At 50.0% G+C, this 27,520-nt stretch overlaps 1 protein-coding gene across 7 annotated transcripts in view; it reads left to right on the top strand.

Moving 5' to 3' along the window:
- The window catches only part of Hdac4 (histone deacetylase 4), a 248,115-nt gene that overhangs the window by 198,179 nt on the left and 22,416 nt on the right, over positions 1–27,520 (top strand). For 4 of the 7 annotated variants that reach the window (XM_032901653.1, XM_032901647.1, XM_032901646.1 and 1 more), the window contains 10 exons: positions 1,638–1,892; positions 4,444–4,630; positions 6,241–6,374; positions 8,813–8,933; positions 12,448–12,494; positions 15,697–15,804; positions 17,779–17,834; positions 18,598–18,685; positions 20,774–20,893; positions 21,632–21,729. In XM_032901653.1, coding sequence (XP_032757544.1) covers positions 1,638–1,892; positions 4,444–4,630; positions 6,241–6,374; positions 8,813–8,933; positions 12,448–12,494; positions 15,697–15,804; positions 17,779–17,834; positions 18,598–18,685; positions 20,774–20,893; positions 21,632–21,729 — 1,214 coding nt within the window. The remainder of the gene's footprint in view (positions 1–1,637; positions 1,893–4,443; positions 4,631–6,240; positions 6,375–8,812; positions 8,934–12,447; positions 12,495–15,696; positions 15,805–17,778; positions 17,835–18,597; positions 18,686–20,773; positions 20,894–21,631; positions 21,730–27,520) is intronic. The other 3 variants (XM_032901651.1, XM_032901650.1, XM_032901649.1) reach the window with 1 other exon arrangement.

Raw genomic sequence — 27,520 nt, 5'->3', positions numbered from 1 at the left:
CTTGTAGGCCCGCCTTTCCACCTCTGGCTCTATATGAAGGTAGCTGACCTAGGCCTGACCTGCCATCTGCATCCCAGTGCTTATACTTCAACCTTTCTAGCCAGACTGCAACTTGTCTCCCTGCTGTTCTCCACCCAGGCCCAAAGGAAGTCCTTTGAGCCCTCTGCTGTGTTCTGAGCCCCAGGGTCTGTCTCTGCATTCCTAGCCCTGTTGCTTCCTCTTTTACCTGTAAGCTGCTGAGCAATGGTGGCCTGCTCCAGAGGCCCATCCAAGCTTCTCTTGTTCTGTCCTCTGCTATTACTCCCTAGCAGGTGAAGCCACCTTCCCCAGGGAATTTCCTCCATGTCATCTAAAGATACTCTGTCCCTTCCATCCCTGCCATAAGACTGACCTAAAGGGCCCAGTCTCAGCAATCAGACACCCAGGTCACCTCATCCTGTTAACAGTTACCTGTTGCCCCTGGTGCTTGCTAGAATGGTGTCACTTACCCTTCCCCCGCCCAAAGTCAGAGTTAGGAGTTTGGGATACCTGGGAGTAAGGTGCCATTAGCACATCACAAACTGTACAGGGGAACAAATACTTAGCAATGCATGTTTGATAAAGCCTGCTTGCTTAGTCTGCCCCATCAACTGGAGAGAGGATTGACAGCTCACTAAACTGGCGTGGGCTTTATTCACCTAGCTTTATTGAGGCTGTTTACAGTGTGCAGTGTGTTGATCTGCATGAGTACAATATGACACAATCTCAGCCATGCCAGTTCACATGTGTAAGACTTCACTCAACCACCCCATTGTATGCATGTTCATACTCAGCATGCTTAAGATACAGGACAAGTGCCACCATCACCTTTCTCACAGAACTCATATATCCAGTAAGAAGCAGTGCCCTGTGGTCAGTGTCTCCCTGGCTTCCACTGTCTTCCTTTGTGTCTTGGGGTTTTAGGCATAAGATCCCCTGAGCAGTCTAGGCTTTCAGAACATAATTGGAGAAATCTTGCTTTCACAGCCGTGTGATAGCTTCATAAAAGTTAGCTGGGGAGCTTGGCACATACTTTTGAAGGAGCACCACCAGTAGTGTCCCCCACAAACTGATGGTATGTCCTCAAGGTCCTTTCTATTTGGTACTTCCCTAAGCTTTCAGAGAGGCAGCTTCTGAGAACTTCTCGACCCTCCCAATTCTGTACTGGTTTCTTACCACAGGGTGCCTGACATCTGCCTCTGTTGCCCTTCTCCAGCCACAGTATGTCCTGCTAGGTGGCATCTGGGGATGTTACTCTCAGCATCTGTGGCCATGTGACTGACACTGGCCTCTCTTGAACTTACCATTCCTCACTTCTGCACATTGAGCTGACACTTGCAACCTAACTTAGTTTTCCCTACCTGACACACAGAAACACTGCATGAGCACTGGGTACCTAGTATCTGTCTACCTCTGTCTGCAGGTCACATTACCTTAGCCCTGAGACCATTTCCTGTGTGTCTCAGATACTGCTAGGGTCCATGTTGTGTGGGTAAATGGTACCTGCTGGCCCTGGATCACACAGGTCCTTGGTAGAGCATTCCTGAGCTGTGGAAGGTGGAGGAGCTTCTTCCAGTGCTATGGCTGTCCTGACCTCCTTTGTCTCCTCTGTATTGCAGATGATTTCTAAACCCAGTGAGCCACCTCGGCAGCCTGAGAGCCACCCGGAGGAGACAGAGGAGGAGCTCCGTGAACACCAGGCCTTGCTGGATGAGCCCTACCTAGATCGGCTCCCTGGGCAGAAGGAGCCCTCTCTAGCTGGTGTGCAGGTGAAGCAGGAGCCCATTGAGAGTGAGGAGGAAGAAGTAGAGGCCACTCGAGAGGCGGAACCCAGCCAGCGCCCAGCCACTGAACAGGAGCTTCTCTTTAGACAGGTGTGGAATGAGGAGAGCAGGCAGCTTGACCCTCAGCCTCTCCTGGCCTCTGAATCACAGACAGTCGCTGTTTTGACCCTAGCCATCTATCTTACTGCCCTCATGGGAGGAAGGGTGTATTTGTTGTACACTCTCAGGTACATGCAGATCGACACCTGCCCTCTGAAGGAGTGCATACACCGTCTCCATCATGTGGCCTGCACTTTTTCCTCTGGTACGGGAGGCTATAGATTGTAACCCCAAAACAAGTGTTAGTGATCAACCACTAGAACCAGAGCAAAGCAGGGGAGTTGAGGTATATTCAAAAAGGAGCTGACTTTAATCCCTGGAGAGACAGTCAGGCAGTCTCTGTCAGTTCAAGGCAGCCTGGTCTACAGTGGGTTCCAGGCTCCCCAAGGCTACATAGGGAGAGCATGTCTCAAAAAGGAACAGCAAAAGAGCAAGTCAAGGTCAGATGAGACTGGGACCTTGGGACCTGCTGTTCTAGTCACTGTCCTTCTGATCCAGAGAAGACAGTGAGCTCCAGGGTACAGTAACTGCTGCAGACTGCCAGACAGAGGATGTTCAGGGACTATTAATTTGCAGTGAAAAACTGGCACTTGTCTAGAGAGACCAGGGACAGAGGGGAGACCTAGATTAGAAGCTAGGGAACCCCCGGAGAAGCTGCTTTTGCCTTAGGAGTAACAGGTAAGCTAGGGGATCCAGAGTCGTGGACTCTAGTTGTATTCCCAAGAAGCAGCAGCTGGGTACTGTTCTAGAGCGTAGACTCATAGGTATACCCTGCTTGCTGGACTCCAGGATTCTTCCAGCCAAGCCCTTCCTCAGTCCAATGACATTCTAGATTTGTCTTCTGCATCTCTGTAGCACTTGGTAAAACCAGAACATCAGGGTTCCATCAGTAAGCACCTATTGACTTTCATTCTCAGATGGGCCCTGGAACAACTAGATAGCAGCCACAGTGTGAGGATGGCTTAGCTTCTCCTGAGTATCTCCATTGGCAATAGGCCCCATAGTCTGTCCTCTCACACAACCACTGCTCTTTACCGTATAGTAAAATTCACAGAGGGTGGCAAATGCCATTGGTCTTGTGAGTCAGGCACTTGGGACAGTTCTGGCCACGAACTATCTACTGCCTCAGGCTAAGATACCCAAAGGGACATGGGTGTATTTGTCATGTCAGAAGTAGACCCTCACAGGAAGCCAAGACCTACTTGCCCTTGTTGAAATCCAGTATTCTGTTACCATACAGTTGTGTGCCTGCGTATTTCAGTAGCTGCATTTGGTACTCGTATGATCCAAGCATGAGACAGTCCTTAGGAGTCCTAACGCACTGTGTTCTCTGGAGAACAATCAATAAAACTCCTTCATGGGGATCCCAGGCACAGAGCAGTGTGGAAATGCAGAGGGAATATCACTGAGTCAGCTGTTTAGTAGCCTGGGCCTCGTGCTATGATGTAAGCAGGGAGACTCTGGGCCCTCTGCTTCGGCCTGAATGTCCCACAGGAGGTGCTCTGCCTCCCTACTGTGGTCATTGTCTGCAGTTCCCCTCCTGTCTCCAGAAAGTTCTCCCTGGGGCCTCACAGCTCAGGGTTGTACCGTTTCTCAGAAGTGAGTCTTTTCCATACAATCTGTTCACCAAACAGGCCTTGGGATGAGGTTTGTGGGGGTGGGATGCAGTTAGGTTGCCTTTTAACCTGTAGCACTAGCATGAGGTAACATGGCTTCCCTTTTCAGCTCTCTCAGGCCCTAGGAAGTGGCTTCCTCTGTTCACTGCCGCCTCTGGGCAGGCCAACCTTAGACGTCTCTCCTCTTTACTTCACTCTACCATACTGGTTTATTCCATGAGGACTTGTACCTCCACCAGTCCCCAATCAGTCCCCATCAGGGTCCACATCCCTCAGGGTGGCTAATCCTCTGGCTAGTGACCCCATACTTGCCAGACACTCAGCCAGGTTCTGCCTCCCCCACAGTTTGTCCTTGTTAACCCCCCAGGGTACCTGAGCCCTTAGTAGCATGCCCCTTTGCCCCTTTATTTCTCCCATAGTTGTGACCTTCCTAGCATGAGAATATTAGATTGTTCAGAGGCCAGGGTAGGAGCACAGTAGACAGTATAGAGCTGGCCCTTATGTGTCTGCCTTTGCTTCCCTGCCGAGTTTGGTCCACAGATCAGTTGCTCTTTCACTACCAGAAGAACCTGTGGAGGTATGGGTGGCAGTGTACGCTCACTGTCCCACTTTCACACTGGCCAGAATGACCAGACTCCAGTACCTGCCCCCCCCCACACACTGCGCAGTGTCTCCTCAGAGAACTCTTCCCAAGCCCCACCTGGCCTTAGAGATGGCCACTCCCTTATCCTTTTACACAGGGCTTGTAAGCCAAGGGCCTTCTCCTCTATGATCCCACTCAGATCATGGCACGTGGTTAGGAGGCATGCATCCATGGTTAGCTGTCCCACAGTGGACAGCTTGTCAGTGGCTAGGGGTAACTGTAATAAGTGTCACTGACTGGTGGGAAATGGTCTGCACTAATGGCCCTCTTTCCTGCCCTGCAGCAAGCTCTTCTGCTGGAGCAGCAGAGGATCCACCAGTTAAGGAACTACCAGGCATCTATGGAGGCTGCTGGCATCCCTGTGTCATTTGGCAGCCACAGACCTCTGTCTCGCGCACAGTCCTCCCCAGCATCTGCCACCTTCCCCATGTCAGTCCAGGAGCCCCCCACCAAACCAAGGTTCACCACAGGTAACTCATGACCTCTTGCTGGGGTAGGAGATATGGGGTGTTGGGAAGGAGGGCCATAGAGCAAGCCACTAATGAGAGGTTAAGGAGGCAGCCTGCAGCTCTCTAGAGACAAACAGCCAGCACCATGCCAGGCCTGAGAACCACTCAGTCATGGGGCACACCATGATCCTGTTATTCTGGGGCTGTCCAAAAGCTCAGAAAAGCACTTTCTCTTTCCCTGAAGAAAGCAGTCCCACCTGTGTGTCAGCATGGGGCTTCCCAGCCTTCGCTCTTGGCCAGCAGCAATAGCAGCCTTAATTTTCTGCATATATTCTCCTAAAGCAAGCCTAGGACAGCAGCGTTGCCAGGAGGCTCCATGACAGCCTGTGTGAGAGTTAGTGGAAACTCTGCTGGAGCAGAACATAGACTCAGGACCCTCTCCCCATCCTGTGGGCTGGAAATAGTGTCCCGTAGTGTCTCAGTGCCACTTTAGTTTGTGCCATAAAGGTCCAGAGGTCTAGGGTGAGCTCAGCAGAGCTGTGTGAATGGAGATTACCTCCCCAAGATAGCTGCAGAACCTCTTCCAAGAGCTCCCTGTGGTGGCCATCAGGGAAGCTTTGGGACGGTCCTGACCGTTGGTCTAACATTCCTCTGTAATGAAAGGAAGGAGAGCTACGTAAGTACAGAATGGCTCGGTCCTTCCCAGGCCTTAGAAAGTGTCTTCTTGCAGAGCACTGCATCTATAGTACTTCTTTTCTTAGGAGGAAACCTCCTATCTTAGGGAAAAGTTCCAGTAGTAATATCTCAAAAGTAAAATTACCCAGTCAAACAGAACCTACCACGTGTTCTGTCCATGAGCATTTGACCAATGGCTGAAATTAACATGTCTTTAAAGGACTGCAGCTCAGATAAGGAAAACTCTGCCATGATACCTTGGCAACTTGCATGCAAACAGTGCTCAGTGCTACAGCTCATAGTGTTCCCTGTGGCTAGTCAGAGGAGACTTCCTGTTTGTGCAGGCTGGCTCAGTTCTGTAGGAAGTTAAGCTGTGTTCATTTACTTAATCCACATCTGCATGTGCATCTCACGTAAGAGGTCAAGTTCCCTTCCTAGTCTTATGTCTATCTTGAGGAAGCCGGTGCATGCCACCTCTCATCCCCACCCCTGCCCCCCCCCCCACAACCCCTGCATTGAACTGCTCTGAATTGCCACAAAACTAATGCTGGCCTGGACCTCCTGGCACCTCAGACAGTGCCCACCTAACTGGCTGGCTTAATACAGGCTAGGCAGTGACCTGCAGACAGGCCTTGAAGGACCAACACCTGCCATTCCTAGAAGTCAGTGTAGTGCAGAGGCCACCCAGACCTCAGTGTCTTCCCTTCTGTCCTTTCTATCTACAGCTTGGCCCTCTGGTGTAGCTGCAGTGTTGGCCAGTGCTGGGTCTGTCCCTGACTATGCTTTTATCAAAATCCCCTAGTACCAGCTTGGAAGGGGGGTAGGATGAACTTGAACCAAGAACCAATTCTGCTCTGTTTCCTCCTGAGAAGTCTGCTGCTGTCCCAGGACCACCTTCTGGCATTGGGTGGCTCAGCCCTGGGGACTACTCTGACTTCAGCTCTGCTCCACTGCAGGCCTTGTGTATGACACACTGATGTTGAAGCACCAGTGCACCTGTGGGAACACCAACAGCCACCCAGAGCATGCTGGGAGGATCCAGAGCATCTGGTCCCGCCTGCAGGAGACTGGCCTCCGTGGCAAGTGTGAGGTATGGGGTCTGTGGGACAGAGAAACACCTTCTGCCTTGTTTACACGTGGGCATGGTCTCCAGCCTGCTGTACTCATGCTCTCTACCTGTCTGTATTCGTGTTGTAGTAATGGAGAGGGTTCAGGAAACATTGCCTGTGTTTCCTCATCTCCATCCATACTGTCTGTGGGCTTTTGAGAAGCCTGTCTTGGTACCTTTTCTGTTGCTGTAATAGAATACCTGAGACTTGTACTTTATAAAGCAAAAATTCTGTTTACCACCTCACAGTTATGGTAGCTGGAGAGTCAAAACCAAGGTACTTATATCTAGTGAGAATTCCCTGACCAAGACACAACATAACAGAGAAGCAGAAAAGAGACTGCTCGCAGTGGGAGCTGGCTTTTCTCTGTGACAGCCTGTTTGTTTGAGAACTAGTTTAGTCAGACAGGCCTGAGCCATAATAACTTCTAAAAGTGAAGTTCTCATTTCCCTGTCCCCTTCTGCCAGACCCACAGTGCCAGCATCACCATATTGGGTGCGTAGCTTCCACTCATGAGCCATTGGGGGTGCACTGCCTGCTTCCCTAAAGCTGCCCCACTGCTGTGCTCTCAAACCCACGGGCCAGGCTGACTCCCCTGGGCTGTCCCTGCCTTCTTCCTGTCTACTTCTCAGTGTGCTCCCTGTGGCTGACCCATGTGTACAACCACATATGAAGTGAGGGAAGGATCCAAGACCCAGAGAGAAGACCAGCCCACACGCCCCATCAGGCCTGTCACTAAGGCTGTGTCCTCCTGCTGTAACATCAGAAAGCTGCTCTGCAGATATGTGGAGAACTCTGGGCTGCTTCTTCCTCAGACGTAAAGTTCCATGAGGCAGTGGCCAGTATGGAAAGTCAGCCTGGTCAGGTCTGCCTCTGGTTCCTTTATGCCAGTGTCTGCCCAAGCAACTATGTGGAGGACATAGAGTTGTTTCTCTGGGTACTGGTACTCAGTTTCCCCAGGTGCCGTGCTTGCTCTCAGCAGGGCTCGCCAGTGGGGTCCAGTGTTCATCCCACACCTGGTCACAACAGAACTGGTCACATAGAGAAAGGCTCTGTCTAAGATCATGCCAGGCCTCTCCTGGTTCTCTCGTCATGACACAGCAGGTGTGGGTTCCCAGGTCCTGTGCACTCAGGAGTCCTAGACTCTGAGGAGGAAGGATGGGTTTGGGAAGGGCAGGCAGAGAGACAAGGACCCTGTGCCTGGGAGCTGTTCGTCTTGGGTGAGCCGCCTTTCTCTTGTCTGTGCCTTCAGGCTGGCATCACCTCCTCCCAGGATTGCTTGCAGTACCTGCAGAGAACACATTGTGTCTTCTGTCCAACTAGGAAAACCCTCCATCTGTCCCTCAGGTTGTCCTGCACATCAGTACAGGTTAGGGCACAAGGAGCCTCAAAGGCTTGTAAGTGCCTCATGGAAGAGCATGGGTCTTTCTGTTTCTTCTCTGTGAGCCCACCTGCCTTCCCTTGTGCACTGGAGTACTCAGAGTTTAGGTCTAATCCAGGGCTCACATAGCCCCTGTCTCCCTCACCACCCATATTGTACCTCACTTTTGAGGACATCTCAGTATCAGGCGCACACCAGCTCCTGCAGGCCCTCTGGGTGGGAGTGGCCCTCAAGAGTGAGGCTTAGGCCACAGGCGCCTGCTTTTCAAATCTGTCTGGAATGCTATGCCACTGGGGGGCAGCATTGACCAGTGTACACAAGTCATGAGAAAAGTCCTCTTCCCTCTCCTGTTGAGCTGGCCTTACAGGACAAACCAGCCATCCTGGGTGTCCAGATGCTGCACTGAGGCACACTTCAGTTTTCAGCATTCATTAATGTCTTGTCCCCTCCCAGGAAAGTACACTCAGGCAGGGAGTGTGAGGCAGATTCTCAGCCAAGAAAGCAGATGCAGCCAGGCAGGGGTAAGAGTGCAGATAGAGAGAAAGCAGGGTAACCACCTCTCCTAATCCTTAGTGCCCGTGCGGAGGCACGAGGGCACGGTAGCCCGCTCCCAGTGCAGCACAGACTACAGTAGGTCAGACATGCACAGTGGTGCCACAAAGAGCTAGTGTTGAGTCCCCTTGAAAGTAAGCTCAGGCAGCTCCCTCACCTTGGACGCTTCCTGTGATTTTAAGCCCAGACCCTGGTTTCAGAAAACAAAGTAATAATTTATTGAAAATCATTTGTGGGCCAATAAAGGGTGTCATGTTGAAAAGTAGAATTATCTTTTTAAATATTTCTAAAGCTATGATTAAACTGTAAACCACCTAAAATATTTTGAAATATGATGCTATGTGCTGTTTTGTTTTCCTGTTTTCAAAAAGCCAATTATCATGTGCCTATGCCCATATTCAGGTTGCATTCCCTGTGGGACAGTGACCTCATTAAGGTAGAGACTGAGCTGACACAGAACTCTGTTCTCCCCTTGTGTGCCCACAGTGCATCCGCGGACGCAAGGCCACACTGGAAGAGCTGCAGACAGTGCACTCGGAGGCCCACACACTCCTCTATGGCACAAACCCTCTCAACAGACAGAAACTGGACAGTAAGAAACTTCTAGGTACTCGACCTCCTTACATCCCTACCAGGTCTGATCTCCTACAAGTGATGTTTCCAGCCCTTGACTCCTGCAGCTGGGGCACTGTGTGGCTGGCCAGGACAGGAAGGTTGGCTCCTACTAAGGCCATGGTGCAGAGAAGCCTAGAGTCACAGTCAGTTCTGGAAGCCGTTCAGGAATGACTGAGACCAAGAGCACCCAGCCCTTGCCCTATTTGCATTTCCTTTCTAAGATTTCTGAGGGGAAGACTGAGAAGAGGCCTGGAGAGACCCAGGCCTGGCCACACTGAGGCCATGGGTTACGGACAAGAGAGCTGTGTCAGAGCTCCTACAGTCATCACTCCTATGGGTAGCTTCTGGCTAGCAGAGACTCATTCTGTATCACCAGCATGGGCTTTACCTAAAAAAAAGTAGGCTTTGACAAACTGTGGAGACAAACTATGTAATCCCAGAGTGGACCCTGCCTTGCCAACCTGACCAACCCCACAGACCCCAATCACTCAGAGAAAGTGACTTCAGGGACCCAGAACTACAGACAAAAGAAACAAAGACAGAGCTAGAGCTGCTGGTCTCTCCTGGACTCTGACTTTAGGTCATGGTCCCTTGGGGAGGTTCTTGGGCTGCTGTAAGCCCATCTCCCCTGTACCCTCTCTAATGGACTCTTAGTGTGCTCACCTTCACCCTCAATCCAGAGGCAGGGGACCCTTTTGCAGGGGCTTAGCCAGTCCAAAGAACACTGCCAGTGAGAGCTCCCAGCAAATTGTGTCCTCAAAACTCTTGATGCTGTGCTCACACTAAGCCCTCCTGTTGTGGTGCCTAGTCTAGCAGTAGTAGCAAGAAGGGGTGGGAGTGGGGCAGGTTTATGCTAGAACTTCAGGGAGCCTCTTGCCAGATTACACAGATCCCGGGAATTAGAAGACCGTGGCAGGCAGCATTGCTGCCTTAAGAGATTAGAAGGGCACGCCATAGGGCTTTCCACAGAGAACTAGGGTGTGTTCTGCTTCTTCCTGCCATTAGCAGCCTAGGATTTCCATTCCTCAGTGCTCTTTCTCAACCACTGAAGCCACTGCCAGCCTGGATGAGATAAAGCCGGAAGCTGCCTAGCATCCAGGGGCCTGTCCCGGAGGCAGTTCCTACAACATGGCCCAGAGGACATTCCTGCAGCCCCATGGGAACAGTCAGAGTAGCCTGGGATATATGGTACAGGTGCTGTCTGCCACTTACCGAGGCTGCATGCAGGGCCATCGTGCTTCTTCTGAACTTCTTCTCTTCAGGCCCTGCCTCTCATTTTGCCCTACAACCCAGTGTCCTGCACATGGGCCCCTTGGCTACAGGAGTCTCTAGACAGGAGATGTAGATCCCAGAGTGAGGCAGGAGCTTTGCCCAAGATGGGACTTCTTCCGTTAGAGTTAACAAACAGGTTCCATCTCACAGGGGCAGGACAGAGGCAGCTAGACAAGTGGCCTCCTATGCATGTACCATTCCTCAACCAGCCCTTCCTCAACCCACCAAAGTTTCAAACCAGAACAGACACATAGAACTAGCTGTGTACCCTGTAGAACAGAAGTGTCTGTGTGCAAGGCATTGGACGTGATCACCCAGTGCCCTGTAGTCCTCAGCTTATGGCCAGCACCACTCTACCCAAGCCCATTCTACATGGGTTTCTTTCTCTTTTAGAACATTTCCCCACACCCTACACCCTCTACTCCCCCCACATCCCAGCAGCTCTGTGATGGATGCTGCTGCCACAGCTGTGTCATGTGCAACTGCTACCCATCGGCTCACTGTCCTTTTTCTTCCTGCTAAGCTTTGTGCATTCACACTGCAGAAAGTACCTAGTCCATCACCACCAGTCCTCAAGACCCATGTCTAAGTTTCTAGAGTGTCCTCACCACAGGCCTACACAACTGTCCTTGACCTAAGTACTTGAAACATTGTAACAGCAGTTATCCCAAGTTCTGATACCACAGCCCCAATTAGATGTTTAAGTACTGCTGTGCTTGTCTTTCCTTTTTCAATCCATGCACTTCTCTACTGTGCACAAAGACCCTTTGAAGTTCTTCACTGGCGTGCCAGTCCACGTGGGCCTGAAGTGAAAGGCAGGTGTGGGTGGGACACCGTCCCTAGGAACCAGGAGGGGACCAACAGCAGTGCTGAAGAAGGGCGCCTGGCTTGGGTGACCATAAAGCGGGCAAAGTCTGACTCCCACAGGAGCGTGAGTTACAGGAGGCAGGTCCATGCCTCTCCTACTGTATCCGCGCCCTAAAGTATCAGCCAGCGCTCCGCTGCAAGGAGGCATAACCTTAAGCTAGGCCTCAGCCACATTTTGCAGCCTGATTGAAATGGTTGTGACCCCAAACCACCAAAGCTAGAGCCAGACTGTGGCCTAAGCTGGGGTGAGACAATCTAGAACAGGGACCCTTGGGGTAGCGCTGACAATAGATACCCAGGCTCATCCTCGTCGGGAGCATCATGCCCTGCCTCCTACTCAGGGGTGCTCTCTGCTTACCATACGATGACGGCCTTTTTCCTTTTCTGCTGACTGGATTATGAGCATGACAATATTCCAGTGATTGACATCTATAGCGTACACAGTGTTGGCTGTAATTTCAGAGGGAAATATACTTCCATAGCCCTGGCTACCACATAACCAGTGTGCATTTTCTAAAGGAAGTCTCAGTGTCTGGGCAGAGGAGCTCTCCGTCCCCTACATGGCCAACTCTTATCCCCTGGTGAGTCCTCTCTACTGTAAGACCCTGTGTATGCAAAGCTGGAAACATTTTTATTTGCTGCCCACTTGTCACTGAAGGAAAGATGGATTTAATGTTCTGATTCTGCTTCCCATATTTTTATATGCAAATAAGGATCAAGCCCTGGGCCTAGGCTGTGGGTGTTTGTCCTTGTAAGGCAGAACGGCACGGGTAGTAAGAAACTGGCCCAGGTAGGAACCAAGCACCCTAGCCTATAAGAAACAACAGGAAGTGGAAGGCCACAACAGTGCTGTTGCCTCATTGTGAATTCGAGGAAATATGCAGCTATGTCCTTGTTCCTGCACCGTCCACAGTGGCTCAGTGCGTTTTGGTGCAGGTTAGGAATGGACGAGTTTACTCAGATCCATGCTTAGAACTCCAGCCAACAAAACCTGTCTTCCTAACCCCCAGATCTGCCGGCACTCAATGGAAAAGGTTCTGTGCTGTAACAGGAGCACTGTCAGTACAACAGCAAGCTCCCCTACCCACAAGATCTGTGGGCAGCATGGTGTCTGGACTCTGCAAGGCTGTGCCATCTCCCCAGGGGCCCACTCCCCCCGCCTGTGGCTGCCTGACCATGAAAAGCTGCTTCCTCTCAGACTCTGGCAGATCTCCTCTCCTTGCCCTTGCTGCCTGGTGGAAGAGCCTTGTGGCAGAGCCTGTGGGGACTGTAAGAACCAGTCTTGTTCTATGGTCCACAGCATGCTCTGCCTGTGCATTACAGAGCCAGTGCTGCCCTGACCTTCTGACCCTGTCCTTCTCCCACAGGCTCGCTGACCTCCGCGTTTGTCAGGCTTCCTTGTGGTGGTGTTGGGGTAAGCATTTCTTTAATGTGTAAATAATGTCCTGTTTGTTCTCAGGGCCCCAGTGGTCACAGAAATCATTGCCTTGCTCTCTCTCGAGTGGTAATGGCTGCCAGGTGTTTTCCATAAACAGTACTATGGGTGGGTGGGGCCATATGGGCCTTCAAAGGAACTGAGAGCTGGGAGCATTTTTTTTTTTCATCAAACTCGGGCACCTTTCTTTGGGGAAAGCTGTCTAACAAACAGTGCATCTTACTAGGCCGCAGCTCTTGTGCACCTCATGTGTGCACTGTGCCTCATGGCCTACATCCTCAGCAGTACTGCATGCCTGTCCACACAGGCCACAGAGGCTTCTTAGGCCTTTGTGGGCTTTTCCTGCCACTCTCTGTTTGTATACGAGACAGTTTTCTGTGCATTGACCAGAACATCCATGGGTCAGGTGACATTTGTAAGACATTCTCTGGTTTGTGGTGGCCTCGCATTTCTGTAACCAGATGATATGAGCAACTAGTCACTTGGAGAACAGACTGAGACACACAAATGGCAAGGAACTCGTCGGCCATCAAGGCATCTATGCCACCTGTGTGGACAGCCTTAGTTTCTGCCGCCAAGCCAGCCTCAGGAGGCAGAGGTTCTGCAGTACCCAGGCCCTCTGGGATAAGAGAGTGGGACCAAAGCTCCTGTCTGATCTTCTGACCTCCAGAGGCACAACAGCACTGCCAAACTTGTCCTAGCCAAACCTGTGCTGCGTTTGATCACAGATCGTGGGGTGAAGCTGAGGTCTGGATTCTGTTATGGAAATGAAACAAAATTGTTTTCTTCCTGAGTCTTTACAGAAATCGCTGCTTTGAAAATTGCCCTGTCTTCAGAAAGAGAATCCACGGCACCTATTCATACTACCACCAAGCTCTCCTGGAGTTGTTTTGTTTCGTATTGTAAATAGGCTGCAATCTCTTAATTCAGGGCAAATTTTTGGCCCAACTTGAAAAGATTTGGATTTGCACTGCCCTGCAGCCGAGGGTCCTGTGTAAGGCAGCGAATGAAAACTCAATGCAAACCCAGACCTAGGGTCGAACTGAGGCAGACTCCTGCACAGCCGACCCCAGATCTGAGGTCCAGCCAGCACGCCAAATGAGTGCAGACACACCACACCGATGGGAGGGGACCATGGGGCCCAGGTACAGAAGGGAGTGAAGATCCTGAGGTCTTTTAGATAGGCCCAGAGGCAGCAAGGCAGCCTAGAGGCTCTGGCTTGAGTGAACTCTTTAGGTCTCTGCTATAGCCACGGACTCAGTTTTCCTCCCAGGGTTTCCAGGGCCCACCCCTGAGGTGTCAGAGAGCAATGCAGATGCTGTGGGAGAACTGAGACCTGTGTGGGATGAGGAGTGGGTATCTCAGGACAGGCCCTCTATATCTGGGAGCAGCTCCTCACTGCCGACTCCTGCAGATGATAGTTCTTTCCAAGTGTTAAATCACTATCTGTATTAGCTTTGCTAAGTAAGAGTTTGAAATAAATTTTGATCTTTTTTTCCCAAACCAAATAGAAACTCTTCTGTATTGTTCACCTCATTATTGTGAAACCAGTAAAGACCTGTGTTTGTGACTTCCTGCTATATCCCAACCCTACCTGGGAATGTGGTCTGGACTCCGCTGATTTCTACCTCCTCCAACAGCAACTTGAGCCCCTGATTCCCAGGGCTCACCCAGATTTGCCCCATGCTCCATTGTCAGTGTTCAGTGTCATTTCCCAGATATTTCTGTCTGTGCTTCTCGTAAAGCACTTTCCTCTAGCTCCCGTTAGCATAACCATCCTGACTGAACAGGGCCACCCCTCAGTACCAATACAAGGGAAACAGCTGGTAGACAGAAATAGGGACAAAGCAACCAAAAAATCTTGTCACGTCTCAGCAGCCTGGGAGCCTGCAGTGGTGGTTGTCCAAGGGTTTATTCCTTCCTCTGTGCAGAAAGGGATTTGGCCAGGTTACAGACACTGGTGATGCCCATATGGGGTACAGAAAGTTCAGGAAGCGCAGGCACATGTCCTGTGTAGTCCCTTCCCCATGTCTTAGGCATGCGCTTTAACAAAGCCAGGCTGGGGCTGGAGAGATGGCTCAGCTGCTAAAGACTGGGCTAACAACCAAAAATAGAAGAGTTCAGTTTCCAGCACCCACAGCTATCTCTCCAGCCACCAAATAAATAAATAAATAAATAAATAAATAAATAAATAAAACGAAGCCAGGCTCTTCCTTCACAACTTGGGAAGGAAATGATCTGAGCTTCCAGCCTGGTTGGACACTGCTGCCCTCTGGGGGTCACGAGGCAGCCGTAGAGTGTCTGCAGCACTCGCACCTTTGATATTATAATGAGCCATAGTAATGATATCATTCTCCAGCCAAAGCTGGCCGGCATAGGCCTACAAGCCAGTGTTTCAGCCCTGAGTAGTGATGCCTCTCAGCAGGCATGCTTTGACATTTGGGAGCTATCTAAAGAACTCAGCCATACTAGGTACCCACCTCAGCAGTGTCTTCACCCATATAGAGGATTTTAAATCATTCCTCTCTGAGAGTGAAGACTGGAAAAGCTGGAAAGAGTTGCTCCACCCTACTGATGATCAGTATCTGACAGTTAGCAGATGGTGTTGAAGGCCCAGGACGGAGATGGAGAGGATTCCCAGCACACGTGCGCACACAAATGTGATTTTAAAAAATTGTAATGTGTTCTCCTTTGTCCAAGCCAGTTAGTAGACAAATGGTTGCCCTGCTTTCTGTTTTGAGTGGAAGCTAACAGGCTACTTCTCTGCCAATGGAACAGACCTGAGAGTTCTTTTTGACACCTTGCAGCCTGGTCTCATGTAACTACTCTCAGCCCTCAGTAGGCTTGCAGTTAAATTCTAAGGTAATAGAGCTGCCTATTGTAGCTTCTATTCCATTTCATGTTCCGTTTGTTAGCATAACTTGTAGCCTCAGTTCCCTTTTAAAAAGTAAGGGAGTGGCAGGCTAGGATGCTCACTGTCAGCCCGGGTCTGTTGGAGCAAGTTGGAAAGAAAGGGGCATTACAGATGGGTACTACATGGTAGTCTGCTTTTTCTGGTCACTTGCTTTTATTTCTGTGTTTACTGTTTTGGCACTTCTCAAAAAAGAAATGTGTGACAACAGTGACAGCGACATGGGATGTGGCTCTCGATGTGGCTCTCTGAGGAGTGTTTTCTCCACAGGTGGATAGTGATACCATATGGAATGAGGTGCACTCGTCTGGGGCAGCCCGCCTGGCTGTAGGCTGTGTAGTGGAGCTGGTCTTCAAGGTGGCCACGGGAGAGCTAAAGGTCAGTCAGTCCACTGCCCTCTGCCCTGTGCGAGGAGGCTCCTGTCCAGGATGATGTGGGCCTTTCCATGCTGGGGAAAAAGTATCGGCACGTTCTCAGATGCTCTGTGGAGCTCTTTACCCATCCCAGTTGCTGAGGGTCCTAGCAAGCTTTCGTTCCTGTAGCCCATCTCCTCATTATCAGCCGTACTGAAATTCAAATGAGGCATCTTCAGAATGTCTCTTCTAAAATAGCAACAGCACCAAACATAGTGCACGGCTGCCGCAGTCACAGCTGCCTCACGACACTGAGCTGGTGGAGAGACACTTGGATAAGACAGAGTCGAAAGGGAGTCTGTTAGGATCTGTGTGGGAACTGGATCTTCTCTGACCTGTGCCAGTGTTGGCGTGTGGCAGATCGTGAAAGGCAGTACATGTGGATCCTGCAGACTCCTGCTTGTGTAGTTGTCAAACCACAGGATGTCTGCTGAACCGGACAGCAACTGGAAAGTTCCCAGCACACTGAACCCTAGCAGAAATAAAGTGCCTTCCTGTGCCAGGGTCTGTCATGTGCATAGGGACAGGCAGCTGTGACGTTCCCATCACTGGCAGCTCCTGCCCACCTTGTTCCCAGAAGTAAAAAGCCTTGTCTACTTGAAGTGTCCCGAAGAAAAGAGGGACTGTCTCAGCTTGAGACATACTCAGAGAGGCTTCCCAGAGCCCATGAATGGCCTTACTGAGAACCGCCATGTTGTCTTCCTACCAACCACGGTGTGCTAAAAGATGTGGGCCTGACGGTGGAAGGTTATACTCATTGTGGAAGCTTTTCATGAGGATGTTCATGAGGAAATGTCCCCTTGGGAGTTCGTCTGTGCTCATTGTGAGGGCTGGTGTGTCTTCATGCCATGCTTGGCTGCTGCTCAGCCCCATCTACACAGTTGTCTGCTCAGTGAAGAGGCAGGTAGAATCTGAGGCATGTTAGACCCCATTTTAGACCTAACTGCTTGTTAGAAGCCAGTGCCCAGGACTCAGTGCAGAGCGCAGAGCACAGACGCAGGACTGAGGAAGTAGGTTGGTAGTGGTTGTAGATCTGCTTCTCAGCCTTACCACTGCCGTGTCCTGTCCTAAGGAGCCAGCTTAGCAGTCCAGCACCCGTGTCAGTAGTCAGCTGACCTTCTTGTGCTCAGTTAAAGCTTGACTACTTGTTGGTGCTGGTGCAGAGGCAGATATGGGCCTGACGAGGCCTGCTGTGCCTACGTACATGGGTGCTGAGTGTTTTTACAGCGGCAACCCCAGTGGTGTACACTTGACTCCGTGAAGTATGGTTGACGGGGAGTAGGCTGTGCAGCCATGCCATCCAGCGCCAGCTCTGTAGCAGTTCTTCTGGGTGGAAGTGGAGTTGAATATTGTGTGAGCTGTCTGTTCCCCTGACAGCTAAGCTGCAGTCAGGATAGAGGTGAGCCCAAGCCTGCTGGAGGCATGGCATGGACCCAGCAGCACCCTGTGTGAGACTCCTTACTTTTTTAGGGGATGAGAAAACAAGTTCTCGTTTAGCCAAGTTACCTCCAGCTCACAGTATAGCTGAGACTGGCCTCGAACTCCTGATCTTCCTGCTGGGATTATAGCATTCACCACCATGCCCAGCTTTCTTTCATTTGTATCCTTGTCTGCCTGCCATAAGGCTGCCAGTGAGCAGCAGGCAACAAGACTATCCCAGACCCTAGCCCACCCCCCTCCAATGGCAGCCCTGACCCATGGGCACTTGAAAACAGCCGAGGGTCTACTGTCTGTCCTCAGGTCGGGAGCTCTGAACAGATCCCTTAAAAATGGAGCCAGACTTCCTACAAGACAAGGCTCAGCTAACCCCATACCCCACCAATGTCATGGGACCAGTAGTAATGGAAACGGTATCCTTCTGTGAATTCTGACTTATGACTTTCTTGTGGGTAAGAAATGTCCTTCCTCACTATGTCCCACTGTCTGCTATCATCTGCAGAATGGCTTTGCTGTGGTTCGTCCCCCAGGACACCATGCCGAGGAGAGCACACCCATGTAAGTAGGCACAGCAGGCTGATCAAAAGCATGGGTAACAGGGCCGGGTGAGCATCTGGGGGCTTGGGGAGGAACTTCGTGGCCTCATGCCCAGGATGTACTGCTTTGTCTCCTCTGCCCACAGCCAAGGTAGACATGTGACCTGAGGTTCATGCAGTTGGATGAGGAGTGTGGGCCCTGCCACCTGTTAGCTTCCCAGTTGGGTTTAACAAAGAGATGGTTCGAGTGGTAAAAATGAGTATGATGCCACAGAGACTGTGCCGAAGTATACATGGTGGTGGTTCCAGTCTCTAGCCCACAGGAATAGTACCATTCACATTTTTTGATGGGTTTTACCAACTTTTTAACCTAAGCAAGATAATTATTCAGAGGCTGACCTAATTAGATAATCCCAAATAGATGTTTCCTGGATGATTCTCGATCCCGTCAAGTTAACCAGTATTAACCATCAACAGTGTTTGTGTGTGTCTTCAGCGTGTGTGCATGTGTGCGTTTATCTGATGTGTGTATGTGCATCTGTGAAGGGTAGTATGTGTGTCTGATGGGTGGATCTTATGTGACACGTGCTTCTGTGCCTGTCAGTCTGTGGCATATGTATATTTATTGTGGCTTTGTGTGCCTATATTCTGTCTGTTGGTCCATCACCAGTATCAGTAAAGGTCCCCAGAAGAACCAGCTGGCCTTCACCTAAACCTCATAGGGACTTTAGATGATGCTCCGCTATGCACAATGTAAAAACAGTAACTAGGTGTCTCTTCTGCAGGGGTTTCTGCTACTTTAATTCTGTGGCAGTTGCAGCCAAACTTCTCCAGCAGAGGTTGAATGTGAGCAAGATCCTCATTGTAGACTGGGTGAGTGGATGCCTCCCTAGCCAGTTCTGGAAAGAGCATGTATGCCCACCTGCTTCCCCACTGAACAGCCTGACTGAGCACTGGGCCTTGACCTCTGTCGATACTTGGGATTGGGGAACTGAACTCTCTGGAAACAGTCTCAGAGATCAAAGAAGTAAAGCCTGCATCCATTAGAAGTTGGTTTCAAGACTTGGGCTAGCTGAGCTGCCAAGATAGTACCCACAGGGAGGGTGGCTGCCATGGCTGGTCCTCAGCAGTGACTCTCAGGAAGCTGGAGGATTGAAGGTCACGTTCAACCTTTCAGAATGCTCTGACCAGGGCACATGGATCTGGGCTGCCCACTTTCACAAGCTAAAACTCACTCCACACCCGTGACTAAGCCTCCATCTTCCTCAGTGAACACAGCTTCTTTGAACCCCACTATGGAGTGGCTGATTCTTCTCTTCGAGTTAAGCCAAATGTCACTGTTCCATGAGTAGACAGATATCATGTGTGCCTATCAGCGTGCCTTAGTCACAGTGCCTAAGTGTCATGAGCTCCAAATACCAGGGAAAGAGGCAGCCTGGGCTTCTGTCAAGCCTGTATCACGCTGGTCCTGGCTGAGAGAAGTGGTTTCCAGGGCATGCATGCTGGGTGGCCCTGTTCTGCAGAACTGTATGTTATGTAAAAAGCTATAAGAAACCAGTGGTTCTGATACACCTGCACACAGAAACTCTATAGTACTGATGTCTCGTAACATACTTTACTAAACCCACATCAGGTTGGGATAGCATTTGGATTTCAAGCCTTTCTCAGTTTTGAAAAGAACCAACAAAATATAAACCAGGAGAACAAGTCAACTCTTGGACTCAGAACAGGGCCTGAGCAAGGCAGGGAAGGCAGTATAGTTTTCTACACACCAGTGAGCCTGTCCCCTTGAGGAACAAGCAGAGAAGTGGCCAAAAATAACAGAAGTACCATGCAGTTGGTGGCAACAGACCTGACAACTATGTTCTGGGAACAACTAAGTCCACAGATGACCCACATAAATACAGTCTTGTCTTCCCAGGGCTGCAGGACATGCTCCCCAGGGCCACACTTCATATAAAATGCATGGTGGTGATACACAAAGATATTACTATGACTCACTGTACCCATCCACTTACTGTTACCCAGTGTTACCCATGGTTCCTCCTCCCAGCAGGGACCTGGTACTTCAGATGAAGAGCACTTGTGTTTCTGAGTAGCCGGGCATCGACACATCCGTAGCCTACACTGAGCAAAGATGACCCTGTAGAAAAGAAAGCTTTCCTCATCCTCCTTCACCCCCACCCCCACCCCCAGCCCCACACGTGCACGCACACACACACACACACACACACACACAGAGCTCTGCAGTGCAAAGCCACCTAGCTGGCAGAAGCCAGTACCGCCTATTGATAAGTGGACATCAAGTTTAAGAAAAGAGCTGGTCATTTCAGGGTGGGGGTCACTCGTGACCACCTAGCTTCAACTGCCACATACCCTGTGTCAGTGTTCTCAGTCTCCCAAAGGGCTCCAGTCCTTTAATGCAGTTCTTATGTTGTGCTAACCCCAATCAGAAAATTATTTTTGTCACTCCTTCATAATTGTAATTTTGCTACTGTTATGAATCGTAATGTAAATATCTGATATGCAGGATCTCTGATATGCAACCCCAAAGGGGTTGCAACCACAGGCTGAGAACAGCTGCCCTTTGTGATGCGCCTGTAAGTAGCCAAGCCACAATTAGTGATTATCCTTAGGAAATGGTTCACTTACCACAAATAAGACAGGCATGTAAGATTATTCAGATGGCTTTGTTTGAAATAGCAGCCTCAGCTCAGCTAGAAGCCTAACCCATCCCTTTCACTGAAGTCAGGACTGTACTGTGGTGCTCAGAGTTACTCAGACTCTTGCCTCAGCATCTCTATAATGCTGCCTGCACCCTGTGGTACCTGACCATGAGGTGTAAGCCTGGCCAAAGATTCCAGGGTGTTCGCCAAGTAAGAGCTGCTACTCCAAAGTACGGGGCACAGATGGATGGGGCGGGCGGTAGTCCTCCCTGAGCCAGCTCTCTTGTTCTCTCAGGATGTGCACCATGGGAATGGGACCCAGCAGGCCTTCTACAATGACCCCAATGTTCTCTACATGTCCCTGCACCGCTATGACGATGGGAACTTCTTCCCAGGGAGTGGAGCACCAGATGAGGTATGTGGAGTGTGTGAAACTTTGTGTTTGGTGCAGGGTACGGGGCGGGGGAAGCCATCTTGGAGCCAGATACCGCAGCTATAAGGAGAGCTGGATAGGTGCAGGCCTGCATCTGCCACAGAAGTAGCATTTCACACGCGTTACATCTCAGACTGCCCTGCCAGAAAATGCTAGCCTTAATTATGCTGTGCCTGATTTGGGCTAGGATTTTGTCTAGTTTAATGAGAATCTACACACCATTTCTGCTTTCATTTGGAGCAAGCAAACCACACACAAAGGGAGGTTGCTATACTGCTCCTCCAGGATACTGCTGCTCTGTACCTTGTGGTACTCCCAGCCACTGTCTTTAGGGGGCATCCTTAGGCAGTATACCCAAGTCCCTCTGTCCTCTGGGATCTGGTACTACCTGGTGGGCCCAGGGACACAGAGCTTGACCTCTGAGGATGGTCCCACAATAGAGTCACTTCTGTGCACACATAGCATTCAGGTCCTCAGGAATGTCTCTCAATAGACCCTCCTACTTCAGGGCCCATGAGTAGCTGCCGCCCTATGGCAACTGTTCCACTGATGACAGTGCCTGCTACTGGTAGCCAGCTTCACTCGTGAGCTCACACACAAATGCGCAGAACCTGTGGCTGTCCCTGTGGGCACAGCAGCCCAACACATCCTAGTTCAAGTGTCAGTTGTATCAGGTATTCTCTTCAGAGTTGGTGACAGTTTCTCTCCTTGTGGCCACAGGTGGGCACAGGGCCAGGCGTGGGTTTCAATGTCAACATGGCCTTCACGGGTGGCCTTGATCCCCCCATGGGAGACGCCGAGTACCTGGCAGCCTTCAGGTGAGTACCCCGCTGTCCCAACCACAGAGACTGGTCCTTCTGAGTCCGGGGCAGCCAAGCATGCTGGGGACTCTGGGGCTAATCATTGTTACTGCCTCCTTCTGTTACCCTCTCTGAGTCTGTCTGGGTCCGAGTGGTAACATGGAGAGGTGGTGAGGGAAGGGAAGACTTCTGCTGTGCTGGAGAGAGTTCCATGAGTCACTGGAAACAGGATGAAAAGATCTCATTCCTTGCTCATTCTTCCACAAACCCTTTGTGAAAGGAAAGTGGAAGTGAGTGAAGGAGAACCATCCCTGCATCAGCTGCAAAGTGCTTTCCTTTACAAAATACTGACCTCAATACTGACCTCCGTCCCCCACGGTTCTTTTCATTTCCATCAGGCCAGACTGCAGCCAGCAGTGGATGGCTGGGCCTACTGCTCTCCTCCTGATTTACCACCACACAGCTTTCCCCAGTAGCTGCTTAATGTGACAGCTCCAAGCAATAGCTCAGGAGTAGTCCCAGGGCCCAGATGCCCTGAGAGGCCTTGAGTCTCAACAGCACCTTTTTTTTTTTTTTTTGGATGAGAACGTCTTCAGACCTCCAGGGGTTTTCTCTGCTTCTTCTGAAGTTCTGGGGTCATGTCTTAACCTCTGTACATATGAAGTACATATGTACAGACATGTGTCTTGTATGCGTGCAGATATATGTGCGATCCTACATGGTGTATGTATATATATGGCTTTATGTATCTCTCTCTCCCTCCTCCCTCTCCCCTCCCCTTTCTCTCTCTCTCTCTCTCTCTCTCTCTCTCTCTCTCTCTCTCTCTCTCTCTCTGTGTGTGTGTGTGTGTGTGTGTGTCTATGTATGCCTATTGCTGTGTACATATATGCCATAAGACATAAATCTCTGGAGGTGTGAGCAAATATGTGTGCATGTATGGAAGTGTATATGCCACAGTTAGTGAGATGTGTCTGTAAAGTTTATGTAGACTTGCCGTGTGCTCTGTAGTTATGGTACCAGTCTCACGGCACTTCCCAGCATCTGCTTGCTCGTTTTGAAGTAGGTTCCCAGTCCCACTTCCCATCGGAAAGGTGGTTGGGGTCCAGTATGGTAAAGTCCTGGCCCAGTGGTGTGAATTGACTAATCTATCAGTAGCTCCTAGAAGTGACAACTCTCATTTGACATAATTACAAAGGTCTGCTGTTCAGCTGTTGGCTAGATGCAAGGATCGCTCAGGCCTTAGAAGCTTCGTGCTGTCTCTAACCTGCCCCTCTCCTCTGATCCCTTTCTTTGGGCCACTGATCTGTGCTCACCTCACTTACAAACTTCCCCAAACACTAGGAAGTTCATGAAAGCTGAGCCTAAGGACCAGGAGTGTCATGCACTCACCCAGTAGCCCTGAAACCTGGGCATGTCCACACAGTGGAGATAGGAAGTCTCCGTGGTGTGAATGGAAGTCATTGCCCAGTTAGTGGCCTCTACTTCTGAGTGGATGCTGTTTGCAGGTCAGGGCCTGTGAAGGCCTCATGGTGGCTATGGTACAAAAAAGAAGATAATAGTCTTGATGACAGACAATAAATGGATACCCATCAGACCTTGCATTCCCTAGGCCTTGCATTTCACAGGGGGCATTTCTTGAGTTTGCCTGCAGTTTTGTGGTCCTAGGCCCCAAGTTTGACCCCTGGTGTCTCTGCCCAGGTATCTGCAGTGTCTGACGTGCCTGGCCAGACTTTGAGGTGAGCCTTCCTTCCTCAGTCTCTCTGACATCTGTTCTGACGTTTGGCAAAGTGTATGAATGGCAAGCTCATATTGAGGGGCCTTCTAAAGCTTCAGTCACTTCTTTGAAAAGGGAAATTGTTTCAGGTTGTCTTTTTTTTTTTTTATTGATTTTAATGTAAAGTAGCACTTTGAAGTTCACAATTTATAGTTCCCTGGATATCAGGTGGGGAAAGGGGTCAGAGGCTCACTCTCCCTTTTTTCTTCAGTCTCCGCCTTTGGGGCCCCTTGGGACAAGGCATGCCTCAAAGGCAGCACCTTGTTCTTCAGAGCCCTCTCCTGCCAGGTCACATTTTCAGGGGATCAAGGCTCCGATGAAGAAAAGATAAGAAAATTGCCCCTAATGAGATCCAGAAGTGACAGGCACTTTCTCGTAGGGCTTAGAGGCTTATAAGAGAAAAGGAACTATAATTCAAACCAGGCCCCAAGCCAGACACAGCTTTGAAGTTGTCGGAGCTCAGGCAGAGCACCATGGGCTGGGAGGTAGCCCCATGATACACTGTCCTTAGCCTCCTGGACCTGCCTGCAGTGACACAGCGTCATGTGTCATCAGGAAGCTTAAAAAAGATATCAGCAGTGCTGGTGTTCTGAGGGCCATCCGTAATTTCTCACTGAGGAGACACTGGCCTCACACTTTAAAAAGCCCAAGTGCCTTTCAGTGGGCCTTCAGCCCTCATTCCTGTCTGCAGCCTATTGCTGTTGATGCCTTTTCCAAAGAGCTCTTTGGGTAGCAGGAGTAAGATTACACATAACTCCTGTGAATACATACATACTCTACTGGTACCAACTGTAGTAACTACTCTGCCTTCTGAATGACTTCATGTCTGAGAGACAAGCACTCACTATGTTAAGATTTGGTCAACCCATCAACTACCTTTAAAAGGTAATGCAGTTCATCATGGCACCCACTACTTCCTTAGATAGTGAATGGTGGTGGTCTTAGAAGTCAAGACACAGAAAGAAGCACAAAGCTTAGCATTGGAAGTCCAGGGAATCAGCAACCTCTCTTGATCTGCCTGGCCCCAGAGAGAAAACGGTGATACAGTTTTTACATCTGTGATGTGGAGGATGGCTCTCAACCACCAGGGGCCTCAGAAGCCCCCAAAGGTGAGGCCCAGGCCAAGTATGTGGGGGAAAAGGTCATCCCCAAGGAAACTGTCTGTTCACCTTGGTCCTGGGGGAATGTTGATGGTTTCTTCCTGCTGAGTAACAAGTGATCTGTCTCCGGTGGCCTGGGTAAAAACTCGGTCCCAGGATAAAGCAGCCATCATGTTTGAGTGGACAAGTCCAATGGAAAAGAGGCCTAGAAGGTGGGACTACCTCATTAAACAGTTACAAGCCATGGAATTGAGAGGAACTGAGGCTGACAGGATTGTGGGCAACGCGATCTCCAACACACTTAATTGTAGGAGGTTGAGCGGCACCAGGCCTGATAGTCAAAAGAGCGAATTTGGGTATATAGCAGAGAATGTTCTGACTAGGGACATTTTTCTAGAAAGTGTCTGAGTTGGCATTTAATAATCTAGGAAAGACGTTCGGTGCATTAGGATAGAATGCTTTAGGTATAAAGAAGTGAGGACCCTACTATGGTTTCTTAGAGACTGAAACTGGATCAGAGAGAAAGACAGGCCAGTTGAGATGAGAATAGCTTCCCATGAGCCCAAGCCTTTGCCAGTGTGGGGATACCCCACACAGAGTCTGTTTGGGTTTGTCCCCTAGTTTAGATGAGTGGGAAGAGGTACTGGAAACCAGAGGAGGCCTGTGGAGGGAAAGGCAGGCTCTCAGATACAGTGCTGCCAGCCTAGGCAGTTTGGGGTCAGCTTGCCACAGTGAGCATGTGGAGATAGAGTAAAAACGTGTCAGGATGGGAGTGGACTTGGTAGCTTTGCTATGTGACATTGACATGCATTACACAACAAACATCACACAGCATACATAGGATCACTCCACATGCTGTGGTCACCCACTGTACTCTGCATCTGAGTACCTGTGAGGGCTCTTATTCCCTCCCCACAGCAAGGGATGAACTATGGTCACATTTCCAGCCCTCTTGGCTGCCCGTTTTGACTCATTTCTCCTTCCTTAGGCAGATGGTAAAGTGATCTGCTGTCTCAGGAAGCTGTGCCTCCCTGCCCTCAATCTCAAACTCACAGACATGCACATAAATGTACAAAAGAATGGAGAAGAGGCCCACAAATATTTTATCTTCTATTTCAGATACAAGGTTGATGGTTTCAGAATTTATTTTGGGAGGTAAAATGCAAACTTAGTCTCCCATTTTCTTAGAACACCAGTTAAATGGGGACATTCTTTGAGGTTCTTTCCTACAAGGTCCTGGGTAGGAAGCACATCCACAGTGCAGCAGGAAGTGTCTACCTGATACACAGAGTAAAAACAGTCATGTTCCAACAAGGAGCAAAGACACTCCTGTGGTGTCACAGGTGGATACTGGATACTTTCCATTCAGGGCCATCGTCAGTTATCCTAGCTCCAGCACATTTTCAGAGTCACCTGAGAAGACACCAAGCCTGGGACATCCTAAGATTGTGCATCTGCAAACATCCACTATCGCTGTGTGCAGGGGCCACTTTGTCTCCAGCCTGGGGAATGGTTTACATTTCATTTTGCCGTAACACACAGCAGTCGTAAGCATCAGTACTCTTGGTATGAGCTCCGTTTAATGATTTTAGCAGAACATTCTGTGGTGCAGGTAATTAGATATTAAATAGCTTAGCTATACTTCAAAGCTAAGTACTAAAGCCCACCATATGCACTTGCTGAGTGCTTAGCAAATGGCACAGTTGGGACAAACAGCTATGGTTTTACTTGAAAACAAATTGGCTTGGCTTTAAAATCCCTGCCAAAACTGTAGTAGGTTCTAGTATTCTGAAGACAGGAGTTCTGTGACAGTGTCTTCATTGAATAGTTAGTTAAGATGTTGTCTCCTTGGTATAATGCTATGACAACCACTGTCCAGACATCTTGTCAGTTCAGTGTCTCACACCACCAAGGAAGACCCAAGACTCAGGTGCCTGCAGACCATGCCCTGGGGAGACAAGCCCATGCCATGCAGCCCTGTCAGTCACATAGAAGCCAAAGGATACAATGGCATTCTCATGTGACTAACTACATGAAGTCCTTGCTCCTGACCATTGTGACGTTTCTAGACAAATTCCAGTGTATACACTGGGTAAATGCTCATGTAAATTCTTTGTACCAATGAAATGACAGTGATTGTCTTTGTTGCAGCTGAGCATAATGACAGCTATGTTGTCTAAGGCTGAGGTCCTTCCCTGAAGAGCCTGGCATGTCAGGAAGATGAGTCCAGGGCAGAGATCTGTCGCCATGGCCCTGTGTGGAATCCCCCAGTTTGAGTCTTTCCTCGTCACCCGTGGTTACTGCTTTGACACCACAGGGCATCTGTACTCTGTCTCACCCAAGACTAAAAGGTTTCCTGCTCAGACTTTTACAGGTTGGCCCTCGTCTAGGTAGCTGGATGTATCCTGCACTCAAACAGTGGTCCACAGGACCCCCAAGGCGCAGACTGGCTTTTGGAAAGTCCCTTAGCCTAAAGCGAACAATTCCAGGAGACACTAGACTGTGTGCACTTCCAGAGCAGTAGAAGGCCAGTCCCCACAGTTGTCCCACTTTGGTCTGCAGTGCCTGTATAGGTCCCAGTTACCTGGGGTGAATGTGTATATTCTTTAGGAGACCTCTGCATGCCAAATGAAATGGCATGTAAGGCCACACCTCACCACTTTATTCTGCCTTTCTCTGTCTATGCTGTCCCTGGGTGGTCTGATATAGGCAGAATGTGTTCTACTGCCCTGAAGTCAGGGGAACTGGCAGCCAAGGTGTGACCTGGAATCATTCCTGAGTTGGTCCCATTGAATTATGAGTGTCTTTGGCTAAAGTTGGTACCTCTGCTAATTTTGATAGGATGGTTGGAGAGGTCGGAGGAGAAAGTGGGTTGATCATTGTTTGGCATGGTAGTAGGATGAAACATTTCCTGATGCATCTGTCTTCCCCTCCT

Source organism: Rattus rattus, chromosome 4 (genome assembly GCF_011064425.1).
Source record: "Rattus rattus isolate New Zealand chromosome 4, Rrattus_CSIRO_v1, whole genome shotgun sequence".
NCBI classification, from domain to species: domain Eukaryota; kingdom Metazoa; phylum Chordata; class Mammalia; order Rodentia; family Muridae; genus Rattus; species Rattus rattus.
The sequence above is the reverse complement of the archived record's forward strand: the minus strand, read 5'-3'. Positions and strand labels throughout refer to the sequence as shown.